Below are 20,668 nucleotides of genomic sequence, written 5' to 3' on the forward strand. Positions count from 1 at the left end.
AGCGAATCCCAAAGTCCTCTGGCTTTCTGTGAGAAGGCAACAAGTTGTGGTTGATGGAAAACATTCAGCCTGGAATCCGGTCACTAGTGTTGCGCCTCAAGGATCTGTGTTGGGACCACTGCTGTTTGTCATTTTTATTAATGACTTGGATGCAGTCATTGGTGGATGGGTAGTAAGTTTGCAGATGACTCTGAAGTCGGTGGAGTGGTGGAGAGTGTGGAAGAATGTTGCAGGTTGCAGGGAGACTTGGATAAACTGCAGAATTGGGCCAAAAGTTGGCAAATGGAGTTTAATATGGATAAATGTGAGGTGATTCACTTTGGGAGGAATAATAGGAAGGTAGAATACTGGATCAATGGAAAGATTCTTGGTAGTGCGGATGTGCTTTGGATCATGTTGTCCATGTACATAGATCCATGCAAGTTGCCACCCAGGTTGATAGTGCTGTTAAGAAAGCTTATGGTGTGATAGGTTTTATTGGTAGAGGGATTGAGTTCCGGAGCTGTGATGACATGATGCAATTTTACAAAACGCTCGTGCGGCCTCATTTGGAATATTGCATGCAGTTCTGCCCCCGCCCCCCCCCCCCCCCCACCCGCCATTACAGGAAGGATGTGGAAGCATTGGAAAAGGTGAAAAGGAGATTTACCAGGATGATGCCTGTTCTGGAGCGCAGGCCCTATGAAGAAAGGCTGAGGGACTTGGGTCAGTTCTCATTGGAGAGAAGGAGGCTAAGAGGTGATTTAATAGAGACATACAAGATGACCAGTGGATTAGACAGTGAGAGTCTTTTTCCGAGGATGATGACTTCAGTTTGTACAAGGGGGCATAGCTACAAATTGAAGAGTGATAGATTTAAGACAGATGCCAGAGGTAGTCTCTTTACTCAGAGTGGTAAGGGCGTGGAACACCCTGCCTGTCAATGTAGTTAACTCAGCCACATTAGGGGCATTTAAACAGTCCTTGGATAAGCATATGAATAATGATGGGATAGTGTAGGGGGAGGGGTTTAGATTAGTTTGCAGTTCGGAGCAATATTGAGGGCCGAAGGGCCTGTTCTACGCTGTATTGTTCTATGTTCATTACCACCCCACCAACCTCCAATACAATGCGACACTTCTGCCATCTACAATACGACTCAGCCACCAAAGACATTTTTCCCACCCTACCCTTGCATGCCTTCTGGAGAGACCACTCTCTCCATGACTTGCTTGTCCAATCCCACCACGCCCTGCAACCACAGGAAGTGGTTGCACTTGCTACACTTGCTACACAAGCTACACTTGCCCCCACACCTCCTCCTTCACTCCCATCCCAGGCCCCAAGTTGACTTTTCACATCAAGCAGATGTTCACCTGCATGTCCGCCAATGTGGTGTACTGCATCCGCTGTACACGGTGTGGCTTTCTGTACATTTGGGAAACCAAGCGAAGGCTTGGGAACTGCTTTGCAGAACATCTATGCTCGCAGTAAACAACTGCACCTCCCAGGCGCGACCAGTTCAACTCCCCTTCTCATTACTGTGTCCTCAATTTCACCCAGGAAGGCACTGTGTAATGTGCATAAATGTAAGGTTATACACATTGGTTGCAAAATAAAAGGAAGGCACTTTATTTTCTGGACGTCAATAAATGAACACAGTGGAATTTGCAATGAGACCAGGGTGCCCTCACAAATCAATCACTGAAATTAAGCATGTCGGTGTAGAAGGCAGTGAGAAAGGCAACAGGTATGTTTTCCTTCATGGAGAGAGAATTAGAGTACAGGAGAAAAGTAGAAATTGGAACAATTTAACAGAGCATCTGTGAGACAACATCGAGAATACTGACAGCAGGTGTGGCCTCCTTATCTGTGGAAGGATGGTGTTACTATAAAGGTAGCATTAGTGGGCAGATTGCTGGGATGGAAGGAGAGATTGAATTGTTTGTGAACTTACGTACTTAGATTCTGAATAATGAGGGATTTTCTTAGAAATCTGTTAGAAACTGGCAGACATAAACAATGTAAATGCTGGAAAAATATTCCTGAAGGTGTGAATGCCATTTTTCAGAGATGGGATAGGGCATTTAGGGCTGAGAAAGTGAGAGATTTCTTCATACAGAGAACGGTATGCCTCTGGAATTCTCTACTGCAGAAATCAGCTACATCCAACACACTATATATGATTTCAAAATGTTATACGGTGTAGCAATTGTGAATAAAGGGAATCTAGGTATAATTGGCTTAATGGCAACAGAGAGAGAGTGAGGTGGAGGTCTGTTTGTTTTTAACCCTGAGGGCCTGTCACCAGTGGTTTCCACAGGGATTGGTCCTGGCTCTGTTTTTGTTTGCCATTTATAAAAATGATTGGAATCAGAATATAGAAGGCATGGTAAGCACGTTTGTGAATGCTGGCAAAGTTAGTAGCACAGTGAGTGGAGAAGGTTTTCTGAGATTGCAAAGGGATCCTGATCCAATCGGTTGGGCTGCAAAATGGCGCTCAACTGGATAACTGTGAGGTTTTGCATTTTGGTGCAACATACAAGGGTAGGCCTTGTACAATTAATGGGTAGTGTTGCAGAACAGAAGGGCCGAGAATTCTTTTCAGTCTGCATCACACCTCAACAGGAAGGCGAAGAAGGTGTTTGGCACGCTTTCCTTCACTGCTGAGTCCTTTGAGTTTAGGAGGTGACAATCACATTGACGTTACACAGGGCATTGGGTGAGGCCAGTTGGCCAGTTAGGGGAAGGACAGTGTTAAGGTGGAGACGGTTCAAAAGAGGCTCACCAGTAATTGCCGAGTATGTAGTTTTCGAGTTATAAAGGGAGGATGGAAAGGCTGGGAGTTTTTTTTTCACTCGAGTGTAGCATGTTGAAAGTCAGCTTATAGAAGTTCATAAAATAATGAGGGGGTGAGACAGAGTTAATGGCAGCTGTCTTTTGCCTGGGATGGGGGTAATTGAGGAGCGGCGTGAACATTTTTACAGTGACAGGAGAGACATTTAAACAAAAGACACGAGGGTTTTATTGTCGCAGAGCCGGCTGCAAGTGGAATGAACTTCCTGAGGAAACGGCCCATGTGCCTACAAATACAGCCTTGAAACGGCGTTTGGATAAGTAGGTAAATATGACAGGTTTGAAAGGAAACAGGTAAGGGACAGGCAGGTGGAACTAGTTCAGTTTGGCATTATATTCGGCATGTTATGGTTGGACTGAAGGTTATGCATCCTTGCTGAACGACTCCATATGAGAGAAGAACGGACACAGGCTATTGAGTTAGATGACCTGCCATTTTCATGAGTTGGAGGAGTGGTTTGAAGGGCCGATTGGTCAGGCCAAGTTGCCATTATATGTGTTTCTATGTCTGATTACTCCCAGAACCGATGTTGAGTATTGTCACCGGAATGAAAATTAAATAAAAACTGATCTGGGTGATCAATATAACTTCAAACCAGATGATTGGCTTTTGCAGCTGAATGTGGAGAAGAGCGAATCTCCGGCAAACCGGCCTCAGAGAGTTTAAGAGTTACTGAGGGGAAAATCTCCAACAACTCCCTGATATCCGAGCAAAAGCTGAAAGGAAAACAAATTATATCCTTCCACATTTACATCTGGCCATATTTCTGGCCTGTGACTGTGTGAATGTGAATATTGAATCAGAGAGAGTGTGGGAAATGGGCGGGCGGGTTAGTCTAACGTCACTGTGTTTGTCTGTCCGCTCATATCATGATATTTCCGAATCTCTCTTGTGCAGATCGAAAATATTTTCAATTCCATTTGTCCACCTGCTCCCCCACTAAACCCGAAAGCTAGAATTCAAAGCTGTGTATTTGTTGATTTCAAGATTTCAGTCCAAAAGTGAGGATAATGCCAGCGCTCAGCTTAGAGAGCGCGATCAGTGCAACAGCAAAATGCGTGTAACTCGACAACGGAGCCGTCAATTCGAGTGAAAACTTTTTGGCCGCAAACCTTCCCGTGTCATGGTCAGGAACGATCGAACCTGGCTCTCTGGATATGCGGAATTGCAGAGGAATTGGAGAGTTTCTGCCGAGAGAGAAACACAGAGAGGCAGCAGGAGCAGGGAGCTGAGGGCAGGTTGTCTCCGCGCCGTCCGCTCGCTGCCTTGAAGTTGCTCAGTGCCGCCACCAGCAGCTTCATTGCTGACCCAGTTCAGTCTGACAGAGAGAGATTCAGCGCAGAGTTCCCGACATGAGCGACAGTGCAGCCGCCGAAACGGCTCCTCCAGCCTCCGCCAGCACCAAACCCAAGGCTCCCAAGAAGAAGAAGGCGGCGGCCCCCAGGAAAAAACCAGCCGGTCCCGGCTTGGGCGAGCGGATTGTGAAGATTGTCGGGGAGAACAGCGATCGGAAGGGGACGTCTCTGGCCGCTATAAAGAAGGCGCTGCAGAGAAGCGGGGTCAATGTGGAGAAGCAGAATGCACAGATCAGGATGGCGACCAAGAGGTGCCTGGCGAAAGGCTCCCTGGTTCTGGTGAAGGGCCAGGGCGTCTCCGGCTCCTTCAAACTCCCAAAGAATCAGGTCAAGGCAAAAGTGGGAAAGAAGGCGAGACCCGCAGCAGCCGCCAAGAAAGCAGCCGTGAAGAAAACAACGTCCAAGAAGGTGGCAGCGAAGAAATCCCCAGCCAAGAAAGCAACAGGAAAGAAAGCGGCTGGCAAGAAGGCAGCAACGCCAAAGAAAGCGGCGAAGAAAGCAGCGCCTCAGAAAAAGACTCCCGTGAAGAAGGTGAAAAAGACCAAGAGCCCCAAGGCCTCAAAACCGGCCCCGAAATCGGTGAGAACGAAGGCGAAGGCCAAAGCGAAAGTGACCAAGAAAGCAGCAAAGAAATGAAGCAGTCGGTGTAATGTGTCACCACCTGAACCCAAAGGCTCTTCTCAGAGCCACCCACATCTCTCCAGGAAAGAGCTGAGCCGGGATCAAATGATCCCTGAGAGAACAAGGTGGAGAGCTGGCTGGACATAACAGTTCAAGCAGCATCAGAGGAGCAGGAAAGCTGACGTTTCGGACCTAGATCCTTCTTCCTGCTCCTCTGATGCTGCTCGGCTCGCTCTGTCCATCCAACTCTACACCTTATGTCACAATGTCCAGCATCTGCAGCTCCGTCTATAAGTCAAATTATCCCTGTCCCGGTTCCGAGTGCAGACAGAGCATAAATTTGAATTGATTCTAGTAACTCAAATATCACATTTCCTAGAGCGGAGACTGAAAATGAGGATGGTATCATGTCGGGAGGGTCACTGGAACTGCATCTGGTTATTTCCTCCCACGGATTGTAATTCTGCCCAGGCACTAATGTCGCATATTGCAGTATAACCCTTCCAGGAATGATATTTTATCTAACTTTGATGCTACGATCTCTGGCGATGTTTTAACGGTTATTCCTTGCATTTGCCTGCGAAATACATTTCAGGCAGCAATTGCAATTACAAACTAAACATGCCCCGAAAAAAAAATGGGATTCTGTAATTAATCGCTTTGAAGTTGTTTAAATTGGCGGGTTTGATAAGAGTGATTAACCACGGTTACCCAGCCGGTTGATCAGTTTGCCTGGGCTGTTTGAAACCCCGCGCTTCGCTCCTGACTGGGACAGACAGATCAGGCAATGATCCCGTGTCCGGTCCGCGCTGCCTGCAAACTCGGTTTTAAAAAAAATGGGGTTAACAGCGCATGCGTGAGGCCGGCCCGGCCCCCAATGTTGCTTTTTGATGACCAGGGGAGCGCATGCGTGAGGCCCTCCCCCTGCGCTGCCATTGACGGGCATTTCCTCAGTGAGTGGAAGAGGTTTGTTTGAAACAGACCGCAATGGAGAGACCAGCGCCCAGGGAAGCGAGGGAGCAGCAGGCTCCTTCGAGATGTGAGTCTGGGACACAGAGGGGGGCTCCGAGACCGGCATTGATTCGGGCTCAGTTCCGGGAGAACCGGGTGCTGTTGGTAAGAGGCCGAGCGGGGCAGGAACTGGTCCCGGAACTTGGAGAGAGAGCGGCCTCGGGGCGGGGAGAGAGAGGCCTTTCTCGGGCTGTGTGTGGGCCTGCTGAGGGACACACAGCGGCAAGAAGCTGCTGGGGGTCAGTCTTGTAGCTTTTAGACTTCTAAACACTGCAAATTCACCGTTTGGCTGCTGTTTCACGCTGTTAGTTGCGAGTTGCCGGGAGCGGGGTTTGGGCGGTGGGACGTGGAGTGGAAGACCTGTAAAGGACGCAGATTGGAGTTATCAGCTCATACGTCTCGGGAAAAATATTTGGAATAGCGGCTGTTGTTCTTTCAACAGTCAGTGTGTTGGGATCTGGTAACATGAGCTGTGTCAACGGTGCAGTATCTTCAGGTAGCACCGTAGATGGAGCTGTGCAATTATTGCTCAGTTTCTGAATCTCACTCACTTGGTATCGAATTACATATTTAAAAACACAATCCTCAGCCAAGGAGCAGCTCGATGTAAGAATTGAATCAGACTTGTGTTTAAATTGATGCCTTTTAAAGAACAGACACAACTCTCATGACACAATGTTGTGGTCCAACAGGCTTATTTAAAAATCATAAGCTTTTGGAGTTCTGCTGTTTTGAGAGGTGAAGTTCAAGAAAAGAAACATCCTAATAACTGGTACCTGAATATGTTAATCTGTTTGATATTGTCAAATTTGGCTGATGTTGATTTACAAGAGACATCTCTTCTGTCTTCCTCCAGGCAAAATACTTGAAACCAGTTCATGCAATATTTCCTCGGTACAAAGCCGAGTGTGTGCAGTTCCTTCCAACTAAAAGCAGGCACGTTCCTGTGATCAGAATGGAGAATATCTTTCCCGTAGTCAGAGCGGATTGAATCAGACTTACATTGAGCTCAATTTCCAGAGACTTGACCAAGGAAACAACCACCCAATCCCAACTGAGAAAAGGCGAGTTTCTCTTTGTAATGTTTCCATTGCCAATTGACATCCCGCTAGTTCCAATTAACATCATTCGTAGTCCATCAACATTCACATCTTTGAAATGTTAACAGGTGACTCTTTGTTGAAAGTACTCAAACAGGAACTGAATCCAATTTACATTTAGGAAATGTACTTTGCCTCAAACTGGATAGAGAGAGACTCCTCCTACCACCCCCTTGATCATGACCCTGCCCTGATCACCAAAACATCATCTCCCAGACCATCCACAACCTCAACCCGTCAGGTAACCTCCTGCCAACATCCTCCAACCTCATCTTTCCCCAGCGCCATGTTAACTGTTTCTGCCTCATTCCCAAAATCCACAAACCCGACTGCCCCTGTTGACCCATTGCCTCTGCATGACCCCGCCTCACCAAACTTTTATCTCTAATTATCTCAACTCCCTTTTCTACACCCACCCACCCGACTCCCCAAGGCCAGGAACTCCCACCTATGTCTGTGACACCACCCACATCTTCTCCTTCTACCCCCCCCACTCCCTACAGTCAAAGTGGGTGACCATGGGTACCCGCATGGACCCAAGCTATTCCTGTCTCTTTGTAGGATACATGGACCAGCCCATCTTTTACAGCTACACTGGCCCCACCCCACTTCCACCATTATATCGATGACTGACTGCATCGATGCTGCCTTGTGCTCCCACACGGAGCTCAAACAGTTCATCCACTCTACTAACACCTTCCACCCCAAACCTCACGTTCACCTGGGCCATCTCCAACACATCCCTCACCTTCCTGGACCCCTCAGGTAACCAGCGAGAAACTGATGTTCATTTCAAGCCCACCGACTCCTACAGCTACCTAGAATACACCTCCTCCCACCCACCCTCCTGCAAAAATTTCATCCCCTACTCCCATTTCCTCTGCCTCTGCCGCATCTGCTCCCAGGATAAGGCATTCCGCTCCCGCACGTCCCAGATGTCCAAGGTCTTCAAGGACCGAAACTTCCCCCACAGTGGTTGAGAATGCCCTTGACCGCGTCTCCTACATTTCCTGCAACACATCCCTCACACCCTGCCCGCACCACAACCGCCTCAAGAGGATCCCCCTCGTTGTCTCACACCACCCTCCTAGCTCCGGACACAACGTATCATCCTCCAACACTTCCACCATCTACAATCCGACCCCACCACCCAAGACCTTTTTCCATCCCCACCCTTCTCTGCCTTCCGGAGAGACCATTGTCTCCATGACTCCCTTGTTCGCTCCACACTCCCCTCCAACCCCACCACACCTGGCACCTTGCCCTGCAACCACAGGAAGTGCCACACTTGCCCACACACCTCCCTCACCCCGATCCCAGGCCCCAAGATGACCTTCCATATTAAGCAGATGTTCACCTGCACATCTGCCAATGTGGTATACTGTATGCTTTGTACCCAGTGCAGCTTCCTGTACATTGGGGAAACCAAGTGGAGGCTTGGGGACTGCTTTGCAGAACACCTCTGCTCAGTTCGCAACAAACAACTGCACCTCCCAGCCATGAACCATTTTAACTCCCCCTCCCATTCTTTAGATGACATGTCCATCATGGGCCTCATGCATTGCCAGAATGATGCCACCTGAGGGTTGCAGGAACAGCAACTCCTATTCCTCTTGACACCATTGGGATGCAGGGTTCCCAATGTGGACTTCACCAGCTTAAAAATCTCCCCTTCTCCCACCGCATCCATAAAGCAGCCCAGGTCTTCCCCTTCGCCCACTGCCTCCCCAAACCAGCCCAACCTATCTCTGCCTCCCTAACCTGTTCTTCCTCTCACCCATCCCTTACCCCCTCCTCAAGCCGCACCTCCATTTCCTACCTACTAACCTCATCCCATCTCCTTGACCTGTCCGTCTTCCCTGGACTGACCTATCCCCTCCCTACCTCCCCACCTATACTCTCCTCTCCACCTATCATCTTTTCTCTCCATCTTTGGTCCGCCTCCCCCTTGCTCCCTATTTATTCCACATTCCTGTCTGAAGGGTCTAGGCCCGAAACGTCAGCTTTTGTGCTCCTGAGATGCTGCTTGGCCTGCTGTGTTCATCCAGCTTCACACTTTTATCTTGGATTCTCCAGCATCTGCAGTTCCCATTATCTCTCAAAGACAAAGACAATATCCTCTTATCATCAAGTATCACTCCATCAAACTCTGCACTCAAGGCATGAACCTCCACCACTTCTGCCACCTTCAATCTCACTCCACTCCCACGGACACTTTTATCCCCTCCCGACCCTTATCTGCCTCCCAGAGGTACTGCTCTCTCTGACTCCCTTGTCCACTCCACACTCCCACTAGCCCCACCATCCTGGCACTTTTCACTGCATCAGCAGGAAGTGCAACACTTGCCCCAACATCTCTCCCCTTATCCCCATCCCAAGCCCCAAGAAAACCTTCCACATTAAACAGATGTTCATCTACATGTCTGGTAATGGGGTGCATTGTATCCGCTGTTCCCGATGTGCCCCCCTCGACATCGGGCAAACCAAGCGGAGGCTTGGAGACTGCTTTGTTGAACACCTACGCTCTGATCTTGACAAATGAATGCAACTCCCAGTTGCAAACCACTTCAGTACCCCCTTCCACTCCTTGGACAACATATCCATCCCACGCTACCTCTAGTGCCACAATGTTGCACCAGAAGGCTGCACAAACAGCACCTCATATTGCGCTTGAGAGCCCTGCAACCCAATGTTCTCAATGTGAGCTTCAAAATCTCTCCACCCCAAACCCGTCCAGTAGGTCCCTGCCTCCATGACCTGTACATCTTTTCTCTGACCAATCTGCTCCTTCCACTTCACTGACCAACCCAAACCTGCACTTCTGGCCTACTAGTGTAATCCCTACCTCCCTGACCACTCCATCTTCCCTCAACTGACCAATCCACATCCAAACTCCCTCCCTACACTTACCTTTACTGGCTCCAGCCCTGCCTCCTTGACCTGTCCATCTTCTCTCCACCTATCTGGTACTTATCCACCTTTCATTATCATCTCCTCACTTCTCTCTATTTATTGCAGAGTCCCTTTCTCTTCACCCATTTCTAACAGTCCCAAAATGTCAGCTTTCCTGTTCCTCTGCTGCCTGACCTGCTTTGTTCATCGAGCTCTACACCTTGTTACCCCCTCAAAGAAAGACATCATGTTACATAGTTTCAACAACCACATGTGACAAGTAGTGTTACTGGCAAGTAGCAAATCACTACTGAGCACATGCAGACACACACACAAAGCTGCTGACTGATTCACATTGAGTCCCAAATATGCTGTCTGTATGAACACATAACATACAAAGACTAACAACAATATATACCCATACACACTACAGGTAACAAGTGGATACATACAAAATGTTTACGGCTTTTTTATATAAGCGGAGGAGGAGTCTACAGGACAGAAAAAAGACCTTTCAGCCCATCAGGTTGATTGTAGACAAAAACAAGCACCTGACAATTCTGATCCCATTCAGCCAGCATTCCATTTCAATAAGTGTGCCATGGCAGTATAAGATTTGCCAACCCCAACTTCATCACAACGTGATCCTCAACATGTTCACCTTCAGGAATAGAAACCATATTTTCCATCTGGCTTGCAAAACTTCCTTTTGGATCGAGGGCAGGGTGGCGTCGGTGGGGAAGCATGGAAGTGAATTTGGCAACTAGGTTAAACAGTTTTCTATGTGTCACTTGCCCCTCCAAATGAAATTACAAAAAAAAAGCCAGAAAACAGAGTGCTGTTTCTTCACATTAATGATGTAATCACCATTTAAAGCCACAAAGAATGATCTACTTAACTAAATCTTGTAATTGTCAATTATTTTTGGCAAAGAGTTTGACCATGTTCAATAAGTTTAAATCTTCTCCACTGTAAGACAGAAAATACAAGTCCTTTTGCTTTCTTCATCCCCACAACAGCACATCATAAGAGTAATGCTGCTGCCATGCACCGTCACGCCACAGAGCAGGGTTATGTAATATTCATGAGAATAATGAAGTGAATTGGCCAATACCCTTCCCTGTAGAAGGAACATTGTGGTCATTCAGCTGAATACAGTTGATTTGTTCGTTGCCCTTTTCCTTTCGACTCGAAGGAAGGAATGCCACATCTGTCTATTCCACAGCATTACTCACAGAATTATGTTACTATGCAATCAGAAAAGCTGATGTTATCCTGATGAACAGCCCTTGATAACTTCTCCCAGTTAGACTCTGCACTGTTGGAGTCACAAAACCTTTTGCTTCTACACAATCCATTGCACAAAACAAATAGATGGAGCAATAACTGACAGGTACATGTTGATAACTGCACTCATACATTCTTAAAGCAGAAACTGACAGGCATGGACTGACAACTAAATTCACAGATTCACAAAGCAGCAGCTGGCATGTACCGATTGGTAACCATGCTTAGATATTCACGTAGCAGAAACATACAGAGAAAGAGTCACATCTGTACCTGTATTTGTGTGGTACAAACGTGTGTACAGATTTCTAACTCCACTCATTAACACATACAGCAGAAACTGACAAGGAGAAATTGTTATTTACATTTCGAAACCGTAACTGGCAAGTCCAAATTGCTAAGCACATTCACAGCACACTCACTCCCTGATAGGGAAAGTTTGATAAATGTCCTGAAATAGTCATGTAGCAGAGACTACCAGTTGCAGACTAATAACTGCACACTCGGATACAGAGCTGAAACGGACAGGGACTGACCGGTAAATAGACTCCGATGCTCACATGGTAGTTACTGACAGAACTTTTGATAACACATCTATCCTATCCGCACAGCAAAAACTGACAGGAACAGATTAATAATAAAACTCCCGATTTCACATTGTTTACACTGACAGGTACAGTTTGATAACTAATCATACACTTTCTCAGCAGAATCTGACAAGTACAGATCGATAACTAAACTCAGATTGACAAGCAAATCCAAACAGGTATATAAATGACAACGACACTCACACATTGATCATTAGAAAGCCAAGGTGTAGGTGCACAACTACCCTCATTCACATGGCAGTAATGGAGAGCTACAGCTTGGTAACTACAGTCACGCACCTTCAGTACAGTAACTGTCAGGGGCAGGCTGGTGACACTGTCACATTTATATGACAGAAACTAACATGTACTGATAATAACTAAACCCGTATGGATATAGCAGAAACTGACAGACTGATAATTACACTCTCATTATCACTGCAGAAACTGAGATTTATAACTGCACTGTCACATTCACATAACAGAAACTGAGTGTACACATTTGATGACCATAGTCACACATTCGTATTGCAATATGTGACAGGGATGGGATGATCCTTCCCTCGAAATATTACAAGAAAGCACGAAAACAATGTCATTTGTTCAAATTATCAACACAGCTTCCCACAAAATCCTGATATCCTGAAAATCGACAAAAACTTGTTTGGGTCCTGTCGATTTAGCCACTTTGTGTTTTTACTCTTGCTGCCTCTAACAACTCCTGTTAATGTCATGCGGACTATTTTCAAGACATCCATATTTATTTCCCCAAGTTCCCTAGCCTCCACAAGGACAGGATGATAACTAAACTGATATTCAAGGAAAAGAAACAGTTGGGGAGAGAATACTAATTACTCACATTCACAAACGTGAAACTGACAAGTGCAGATGACTATCTGCACTCAGATTTACAGAGCAGAAGTTGATGGTGACAGCATAACTGCTGTCACTTCTCTGAGCAGAATCTGATGATGTATGTTCATAACAGAACCCCCTCATTCACCTTGCAGAAACTGACAGGTATAGATTAATAACTGCACTCTCAGATTGACAGAGCAGAAACTGACAGGAACAATTTGATAAATACACTCACAGCAGAAACTGACAGGTACAGATCAGCTCTCTAGTGACATTGTAAACCAAGAAAAATTGGTACAAATTAGTAACTGGATAATAATTATATTATTATTTTAATAATTAATAAATTTAACTAAATTAATAAATTAACAAATTAATAATACAAATTAATAACTAATTAAACACTGAAAAGCACACTCAATTACAGAACAGAAACTGACAACGTAGTTATCAGTCTGATTTTCATATTCACTTGTCTGAAAATGACACGTACGATTGAATGAATGTGGTTGCATTTTTACAAGCAGAAACATTCAGGATTATGTTAACAATTGCACCCACACGTTCAAAGCTCGGAGCTTGCAGGTAAAGATGAAAAACCAAGCTCACTTGTTGACATAGCAGAAACTGAGAAGCAAAGATTGAAGCCTACTCGCCTACATTCAGATAGCAGAAAAAGACTGGCACAGATGGATAAGTATACTCACCTTGCAGACACTGACACAAACATTCCCACATCACACACAATCAGGTAAAAACTGACAACGACATTCTCATATTCACTAAGGGGGAAGAAAACCACAGTCAAGTACTGTTCGATGACTTCTCAAATAAACACAGGGCAGAATCTCATAGGTCCCTGTCAGTCTCTGCTGTGTGAATACAAAAGTAATTTAACAAAGGCTCAGCTTGTGTGAGACATGAATAGATCAACAAAAACTCATATCCATAGACACACTCGCATTGTGTAGTCCCTTTCGTGGATCTGGACACTTAGTGTCTGCACTTCACTCAATTGGTATGGAATTAATAAAAAGAAAAATCACAAGACCAAGAAGCAGCTCAGAGCAAGAGTGTCATCAAACACCTAATTCTGTTCAGATTCCTGACTTGAAATGAAATATTGTCATGATTATTAACTGAACATTGCATTGATCAATGAAATATTAACAAAGTTGGCTGATGTTGATTTACAGGAGGGCTCTCTTCTGTCTTCCTCCAGGCAAATACTTCAGTGACTAAGAGAGAGTAATATTCCCTCGGCACAAAGCCAAGTGTGACGAGCTGCATCTAACAAACCGAAGGTATGTTACAGCTGTCAGAGCAGAGAACATCCTTTCCACAGTCACGGAGCAGATTGAGTCAGACACACATTGAGGCCAATTTCCAGTGAGATTTGTTCAAACAACACTGAGGAAATACAAGTTTTGTTTTTTTTTTCAACATTCACACTGCACACCAGCCCAGTTTGAACAAATTTCAGCATTTAAAGTTTTTGGCACAGATCTGCAGCTCGGGTAGTGGATAATGTTGACTTGCTTGTTGAGCTGGCTTGCTTTTTTTTCCATACAGTTCAACACCATGCTCAGTGGCATCATCAGTGGAGCTTCCAATGCGTCAGTGTTATTCCACGCTTGAGTTGAATTTATGCTATTTTGGTCCACTACGGTGAGTACTGTCATTTCTGGTTTTGATCTGAGTTTTCATATATGGGGACCGATTCTATATGCTTGTTGATTGAAGAATGGATGGAAAACCATGCCTCTAGGAATTCCTGTGTGTCTGTGTTTGACTTGGGCTACCATGGTTACTTTGTTCCCATATTAACCTGATGGCCTTTATTGTCTGAATATGTGATACATTCAGTCAACGAAGGCCATCAGTTGAAATCGGACAAAGTAACCAAATAAAACCAAAGAACTGTGGATGCTGTAGATCAGGAACAAAAAAACAAAGTCTGCAGCTCAGCAGTAACTGGTTCCGAGGATAGATCACTGAACCTGAAAGGTGAACTGTTTTTCCCTTCACTGATGTGGCCAGACCTGCTGAGCTTTTCCAGCACATTTTTTGTTTTTGTTGGATAAAGAAACCGTAGCAGCCTAAGCCTAACAAACACGTACAGGAATTCCTAGATGGTTCTCCACACAAACACAGAATTGGGTCCCATGTATGACCCCATGTATAAACCCATACAAATGAAAACTGAAATGGCAGTACTCAGCATAACAGGCCTGACAGTGTAAATTCCAAGCAGAGGAGAATAGTGTTGCATCATCAGAGGCTGCACAGATGATGTCACCTAGCGTGGTGGCAAAACGTGTGAACAAAAACAAGCCAGCTCGATGATCAAGTCAATAACGTCACATTTTGGCATTCATAGCCTGTTGGCGTTTACGCCATTTATTTTGAAGATGGAGAAACTGAACACTCATCCAAAATATACACTCAGGAACTGAATCTAATCTGCATTAAATCATTCTAATAACAGCTACCACATAACAAATTGCACCCTCTCAGAGAATGTCACTGGCTGCCAAAGTTCAGCCACATTGACAAATAGAAACTGACAAGCATGTGTTGCTATCTCTGCTCAATCATTCACCCTGTAGAAACAGGCAAAAACAGATTGACGCTCACATATTGACGTATAGTTTGCTAAAAACATTCTCAAATTCACATTATGAAAACTGATATGTACAAATTAATATCTATGCTCACATATCAAACTACCAGGACCTGAATGATAACTACACTTGCGTATCCACATCGTAGATCAGATTGTTAATAACACTCCAGTTTCACAGTGTAACTTCACAGGTCCAATTTTATAACTGCATTCAAGTAAACAGTTTTTATTTTAAATTCTGAGGTGCAGTGTGATAACTACACTCCAATTTTCACAAACAGATTCTCACAGGTTCATTTTGATTACTAACTTCACATATCCATATAGCAGAAACTGACAGGATCAGCTTGGTAATAAACCTCGCACTGTCACACAGCATGAACTGACAGTTACATTTTGATAACTACTTCCGTATCAACAGCGCAGAATCTGACACCTATGTATTGATGATGATTCAAGGGCATTGTGCACTGCCTCAGAATTGACATGCTGATAATGGGGCACTTGCTCACCCTGATAGAGCTGCAGGCTTGATACTGACCTGCACCGCAAGCAGGTCAGTTTGAAGGGAGTGCCGCACTGTCAGTGGACCAATATTAGGGGATTACCGCGCTGTCGGAGGGTCACTATGAATGGAGTGCTGCACTTGTGGTGAGTGAGTACTGAGGCAGTGCAGCACTGTCAGGGTCTGTAATGAGAGAGTGCTCCATTTTCAGAGGTTTAGTTCAGAGGATGTGCTCAATCAGAGAGTTATTTCTGAGTGAGTGCTGCATTGTCAAGTTTGACACTGAGGGAGTATCACACAATGAGAGGTCCAATATTAAGGAAATAATGCACTGTTGGAGGGTTGATGTAAAGGGAGGGCTGCAGTGTCAGTGGGTTAGTGATGTGGGAATGCTGAAATATCACAGAAGCAGTCCTGAGAAGGTGCTGCACCTACAGAGAGTTAGTACTGAAGGAGTGCTATAACGTCAGAAGATTGATATCAAGGCGCACTGTCAAAAGATCAGTAGTGCAGTATTGTCAGAAGTCCAATATTGAGGGAGTGCTGCACTGTTGGAGGGCCAATATTGAGTGTGTGCAACACCAGGAGCATTTTTTTTTTGGAGCTCTGCACTGTCAGAAGATCAGTTGTAAGGCAGTGACCCACTGGTAGTGGGTTAATATTAAAGGAGTGCTGCATTGTCAGAAGGTTAAAGATGAGAGAGAGCTTCTCTTTGAGGGGGTGTATATGAAAGGGAACCGCCCGTCAGGAGATCAATATTAATGTTGAGTCAGTACAGAGGGAGTGCTGCCCTGTACTTTCGGGTGGTGGCGGGTGGCGGTGGGATCAATTAGATGCATGTTCCTGCACTATCAAGGAGTCAGTGATGACAGAATGCTGCACTGCCAGAAGATCAGTAGTGAGGGAAAACTGTATTGTCAGACTGTCTCCATCGAGGAATTGCCACTCTCTTGGATGACCAATATTCAGGGAATGCTGCACTGTTACAGGGTCAATCTTAGCGTGCAGAACCAGTACTGACGGAATCCTGCGTTGTCACAGTGTCATCGTTGAGGGAGTGCTGCACTGTTGAAGGGTCGATATTAAGGGAGTGTGACACTGTCAGAGTGTCATTATTAAAGGCGTGTTACAGTATCAGGGGTGAGTAATGAGGGAGGGCTGCACTGTCGGAGGGTCAGCACTGAGGTTGGCTGTACTGTCAATAGCCAAGATTGATGGAGTGCTTCACTTTCAGGGGTTTCACATTAGGGGAGTGCTGCACTGTGAGTTGGTCAATATTAAGGGAACGCTGAAACCGTCAATGGGTTGATGCTCAGGGTGTGCAACACTGTCAGAGGGAGTGATGTACTGTCAGAGTGTCATCACTGAGGGAGTTCCACACTGATAGGGGGTAATATTAAGGGTGTACTGCAGTGTCACTATTGATGGAGTGCTACACTGGGGGTCAGTATTGAGGGAATGCTTCATTGTTGGAGCATCAGTACTGAGGGAGTGCTGCACTGTCACAGGGCCAATATTAAGAGCGTGCTGTGCTTTCAGAAGGTCAATATTAAAGGAGCACTGCACTATCAGAGGGACCACACTGTGGGAGTGCAGCTGCTGCGACGATCACTACAAAGGATATGGCAGACTTTGAGAGGTCCATTTTGTGGGGGTTGATGAACTGAGGTTATGTCCCGTGAGACGGTTCATTCAATCCACATTGAGAGATTGGTGCACAAACAAACAAGCACTGTCAGACAAAAAAAAACCAAAAGAACTGTGGATGCTGTAAATCAGTAACAAAAACAAAGTTGCTGGTAAAGCTCAGCGGGCCCAGCAGCATCTGTGCAGAGAAAAACAGAGCTAACATTTTGGGCTGGGGAACTTCCTCAGAACAGTTCTGAGGAAGGAAACGGTAATGCTGTTTTTGCCTCCACAGATGCTGCCAGACCTGCTGAGCTTTCCCAGCACTGCCAGACAACCGACCCTCTGATTATGAGGCACTCCCTCAGTACTGACCCTCCATCAGTGCGTACTCTCTGATGATTGATTCTCTGACAGTGCATCTCTGCCACAGTATTAACCCTCCGACATCCTGGTATTCTCTCAGCAATGACACTGAGAATGCCACGGTCCCTTACCATTGACACTCCGACCATGGAACACCCCTTCAAATGTAACCCTTCAGCAGTGCAGCATACGCTCATCATTGCCTCTCTGATAATGCAGTCTGCCTTCATATTGACCCTTTCACAGTGCAGGACACACTAATATTGAACACCTAAAAGTACAGCTTTCTATCAGTGCTGACCCCACTCACTGCAGCACCTGCTCAGTGAGACCCTACTCCATGCAGCACTTTCTCATTGCTGTCTGCCCTCAGTGCAGACTCCCCCCGCCTCTCAGTGCAGGACTCCTTCAGTGCTGAGCACACTCTCTGCAGCACACAATCAGTGCTCACCCACTTAGTGCTGACGCCCCCTCATTTCAGCACTCCCTGAATATCTGGTAGTGCGTCACTCCCTTTATACAAACACTCGGACGGAGCAGCACTACGTTAGTACTGACCCTCCAATAAGACAGTGTCAGAGAGATATGCTCCCATCAAATTGACCCTCTGAGACTGGAGCATTTACTTCATATTACCCCTCTGACAGTGCAGCACTCTCTTAATGTTGAATCTGTGACACTGCACAACTCCATTAAAATTGACCCGAGCACTCCATTAATATTTGCCCTCTGACAGAGCAGGTCATCCTCAGTCCTGACTCTCTGACAATGCAGCACTCCCCTAAATACTGTCAGAGGGTCAACACTGAGAGAATGCTGCACGGTCAGACATTGAGTATTGAGGGTATGCCACACAGGGAGTGGGTAAGTGTCAATGAATTCTGCACTGCGACAGGGTCAACAGTGAGGAAGATCAATGTAACAGGGTCAGATCTGAATAAATGCCTCAGCATGAGAGGGACAGGACTGAGGTCTTCCAGCACTGTCAGAGTGTCAGATCTGCGGGCCTACATAATTGTCAGAGGGTCAATCCTGAGCTGTTGCCTCCTTGTAAAGGGGTCAGAATTGAGACAGTGCCACAGGATTGGAGTGTCATTGCTGTGTTAGAGCAACACTCTGAGGGTCAGTACTGAGGAAAGCTTCATTATCAATGGGTCAGTTCTGAGGCTGTGCTACTTTGTCAGAGGGCTGTACTAATGCAGTGCCTCATTGTAATGGGATAAGAATTGAGGGAGCAGTAGTACTGAGGAAGTGCTGAGCGTCCTGATGATCAAAGGAAGACCCTCATGTTTATATTGTAAAAACAAAGAGAGGGTCAGTTCTGAGTTGGCACCTTGTTGCCAGATGGTTAGTTCTGAGGCAGTACCAAATCTGAGGGAGTAGCTAAACCGTCGGAGAGTCAGGACTGAGGGAGTGCTGACCGTCTCTCAGTGCTGTAATTCCTCAGCACTGACCCTCTGGCACACTCTCACTGTTGACCCTCTGAGATGGCAGTTTCCCTCAGTAATGACTCCCCTCAGTGTGGCACTCCTTCAGTGCTGTCCCCACTCTGTCTTGCGTACCATTAACATTCACCCTCTGACAGTGCAGTCCTCTGTGATGACTGACAGTTCTGACAGTGCACTACTCCCTCAGTAATGACCCTCTGACAGTGCAGCACTCCTTAAAAATTGGCCTCCTGACCGTGTGGATCTCACTCAGTGATGACACTGACAATGCAGCACTCCCTCAGTACTTACTCTGCAACACTTCTACACAGGCTCATCATTGACCCTGTGACACTAGAGCAGCCACTTAATATTGAGCCTCAATGCTGGAGCACTGTGTAGATTGACCTCCTGATAGTGAAGCTGTTCGTTAATACTGACCCTCTGAGAGGGTAGCTTTCTCTCAGTCCTGACCCTTCAGTAGTGCAGCTTGACTTACCACTTAGCCATCGCCACTTCACGCTATGTTGCCCCCCCCCCCCCCCCCATCAACATTAACTTTCTGAAACTGTAGCACTCCCTTAATATTAACCCCTTGACAGTGCAGAATTCCTTTATTATTGACTCTTCTACAGCATAGCACACCATTATTATTGATGCTCTGACAGTGCGGTACTCCCTGAAAATTGGCTTTCCTTCATTGCCGCACTCCCTCAGTGCAGCACTCCCGCTGCGCTGACCTCCCCAAAGCTGACCCACTACAGTACAGCACTCCCTCAGTGCTGACCCACCACTGAGTGCTACTCCAATCTGTGCAACATGCCCCCAGTTCTGACCCCACTTGAGTGCAGCATTCCCTTAGTGCTCAGCCCTCCCACCTCAGTGCTGACCCTCCCTCAGTTCTGCCCTCCCTCAGTGTTGACCACCCCCACAATGCTGACTCCACCACCCCCTCGAGAGCAGCATCCCCTCAGTGCAGCACCCTTTCTGTAGAATCCCCTCAGTGTTGACCCGCACCTCAGAGCAGCGCTTGCTCAGTGCAGCACTCCATCTGTGCTGACATCCCTCTGTGCTGATCCATTGTCAGTGCTGACCCCACACTGTGCAGCACTCCCTTCAGTGCTGAAACCCCTCAGTGCAGCATTCCCTGAGTGCTGAGACCCCAACATCAGTGCTGAGTCCGTCAGTGCTAAACCTCACTAACTGCAGCACTCCCTCAGCGCAGCACCGCTACTGCAGCATTCCCTCAGTGCTGCACTCCCTCAGCGCAGCACCGCTACTGCAGCACTCCTGGCTGAGGGAATGCTTCACTGAGGGAGTGCTGCAGTCAGTGGTGTTCAGCACTGAGGGACTCAGATCACCACGGCAGATGTTGGGATTTATATTCAATAAATATCTGGAATTAACAATCTAATGATGACAGTGAATCCATTGCCGATTGTCAGAAAAACCCATCTGGTTCACTCATGTCCCTTAGAGAAGGAAATTTCCATCCTCACCGGGTCTTGCCTACTTGTGACTCCAAACCCACAGCAATGTGGTTGACTCTTAACTGCCCTCTGGGTAATTAA

General features: G+C 46.4%; 1 protein-coding gene and 1 pseudogene across 1 annotated transcript; both read left to right on the forward strand.

Moving 5' to 3' along the window:
- Positions 1 to 20,668, forward strand: part of LOC132206921 (uncharacterized) — a 1,098,881-nt pseudogene that overhangs the window by 22,753 nt on the left and 1,055,460 nt on the right.
- LOC132206868 (histone H1-like) lies at positions 4,189 to 4,827 on the forward strand. Its single transcript, XM_059641977.1, has one exon. The coding sequence runs from the start codon at positions 4,189 to 4,191 to the stop codon at positions 4,825 to 4,827; it is 639 nt and encodes a 212-aa protein (XP_059497960.1).

This window comes from Stegostoma tigrinum, chromosome 44 (assembly GCF_030684315.1).
Source record: "Stegostoma tigrinum isolate sSteTig4 chromosome 44, sSteTig4.hap1, whole genome shotgun sequence".
Classification (NCBI taxonomy): Eukaryota; Metazoa; Chordata; class Chondrichthyes; order Orectolobiformes; family Stegostomatidae; genus Stegostoma; species Stegostoma tigrinum.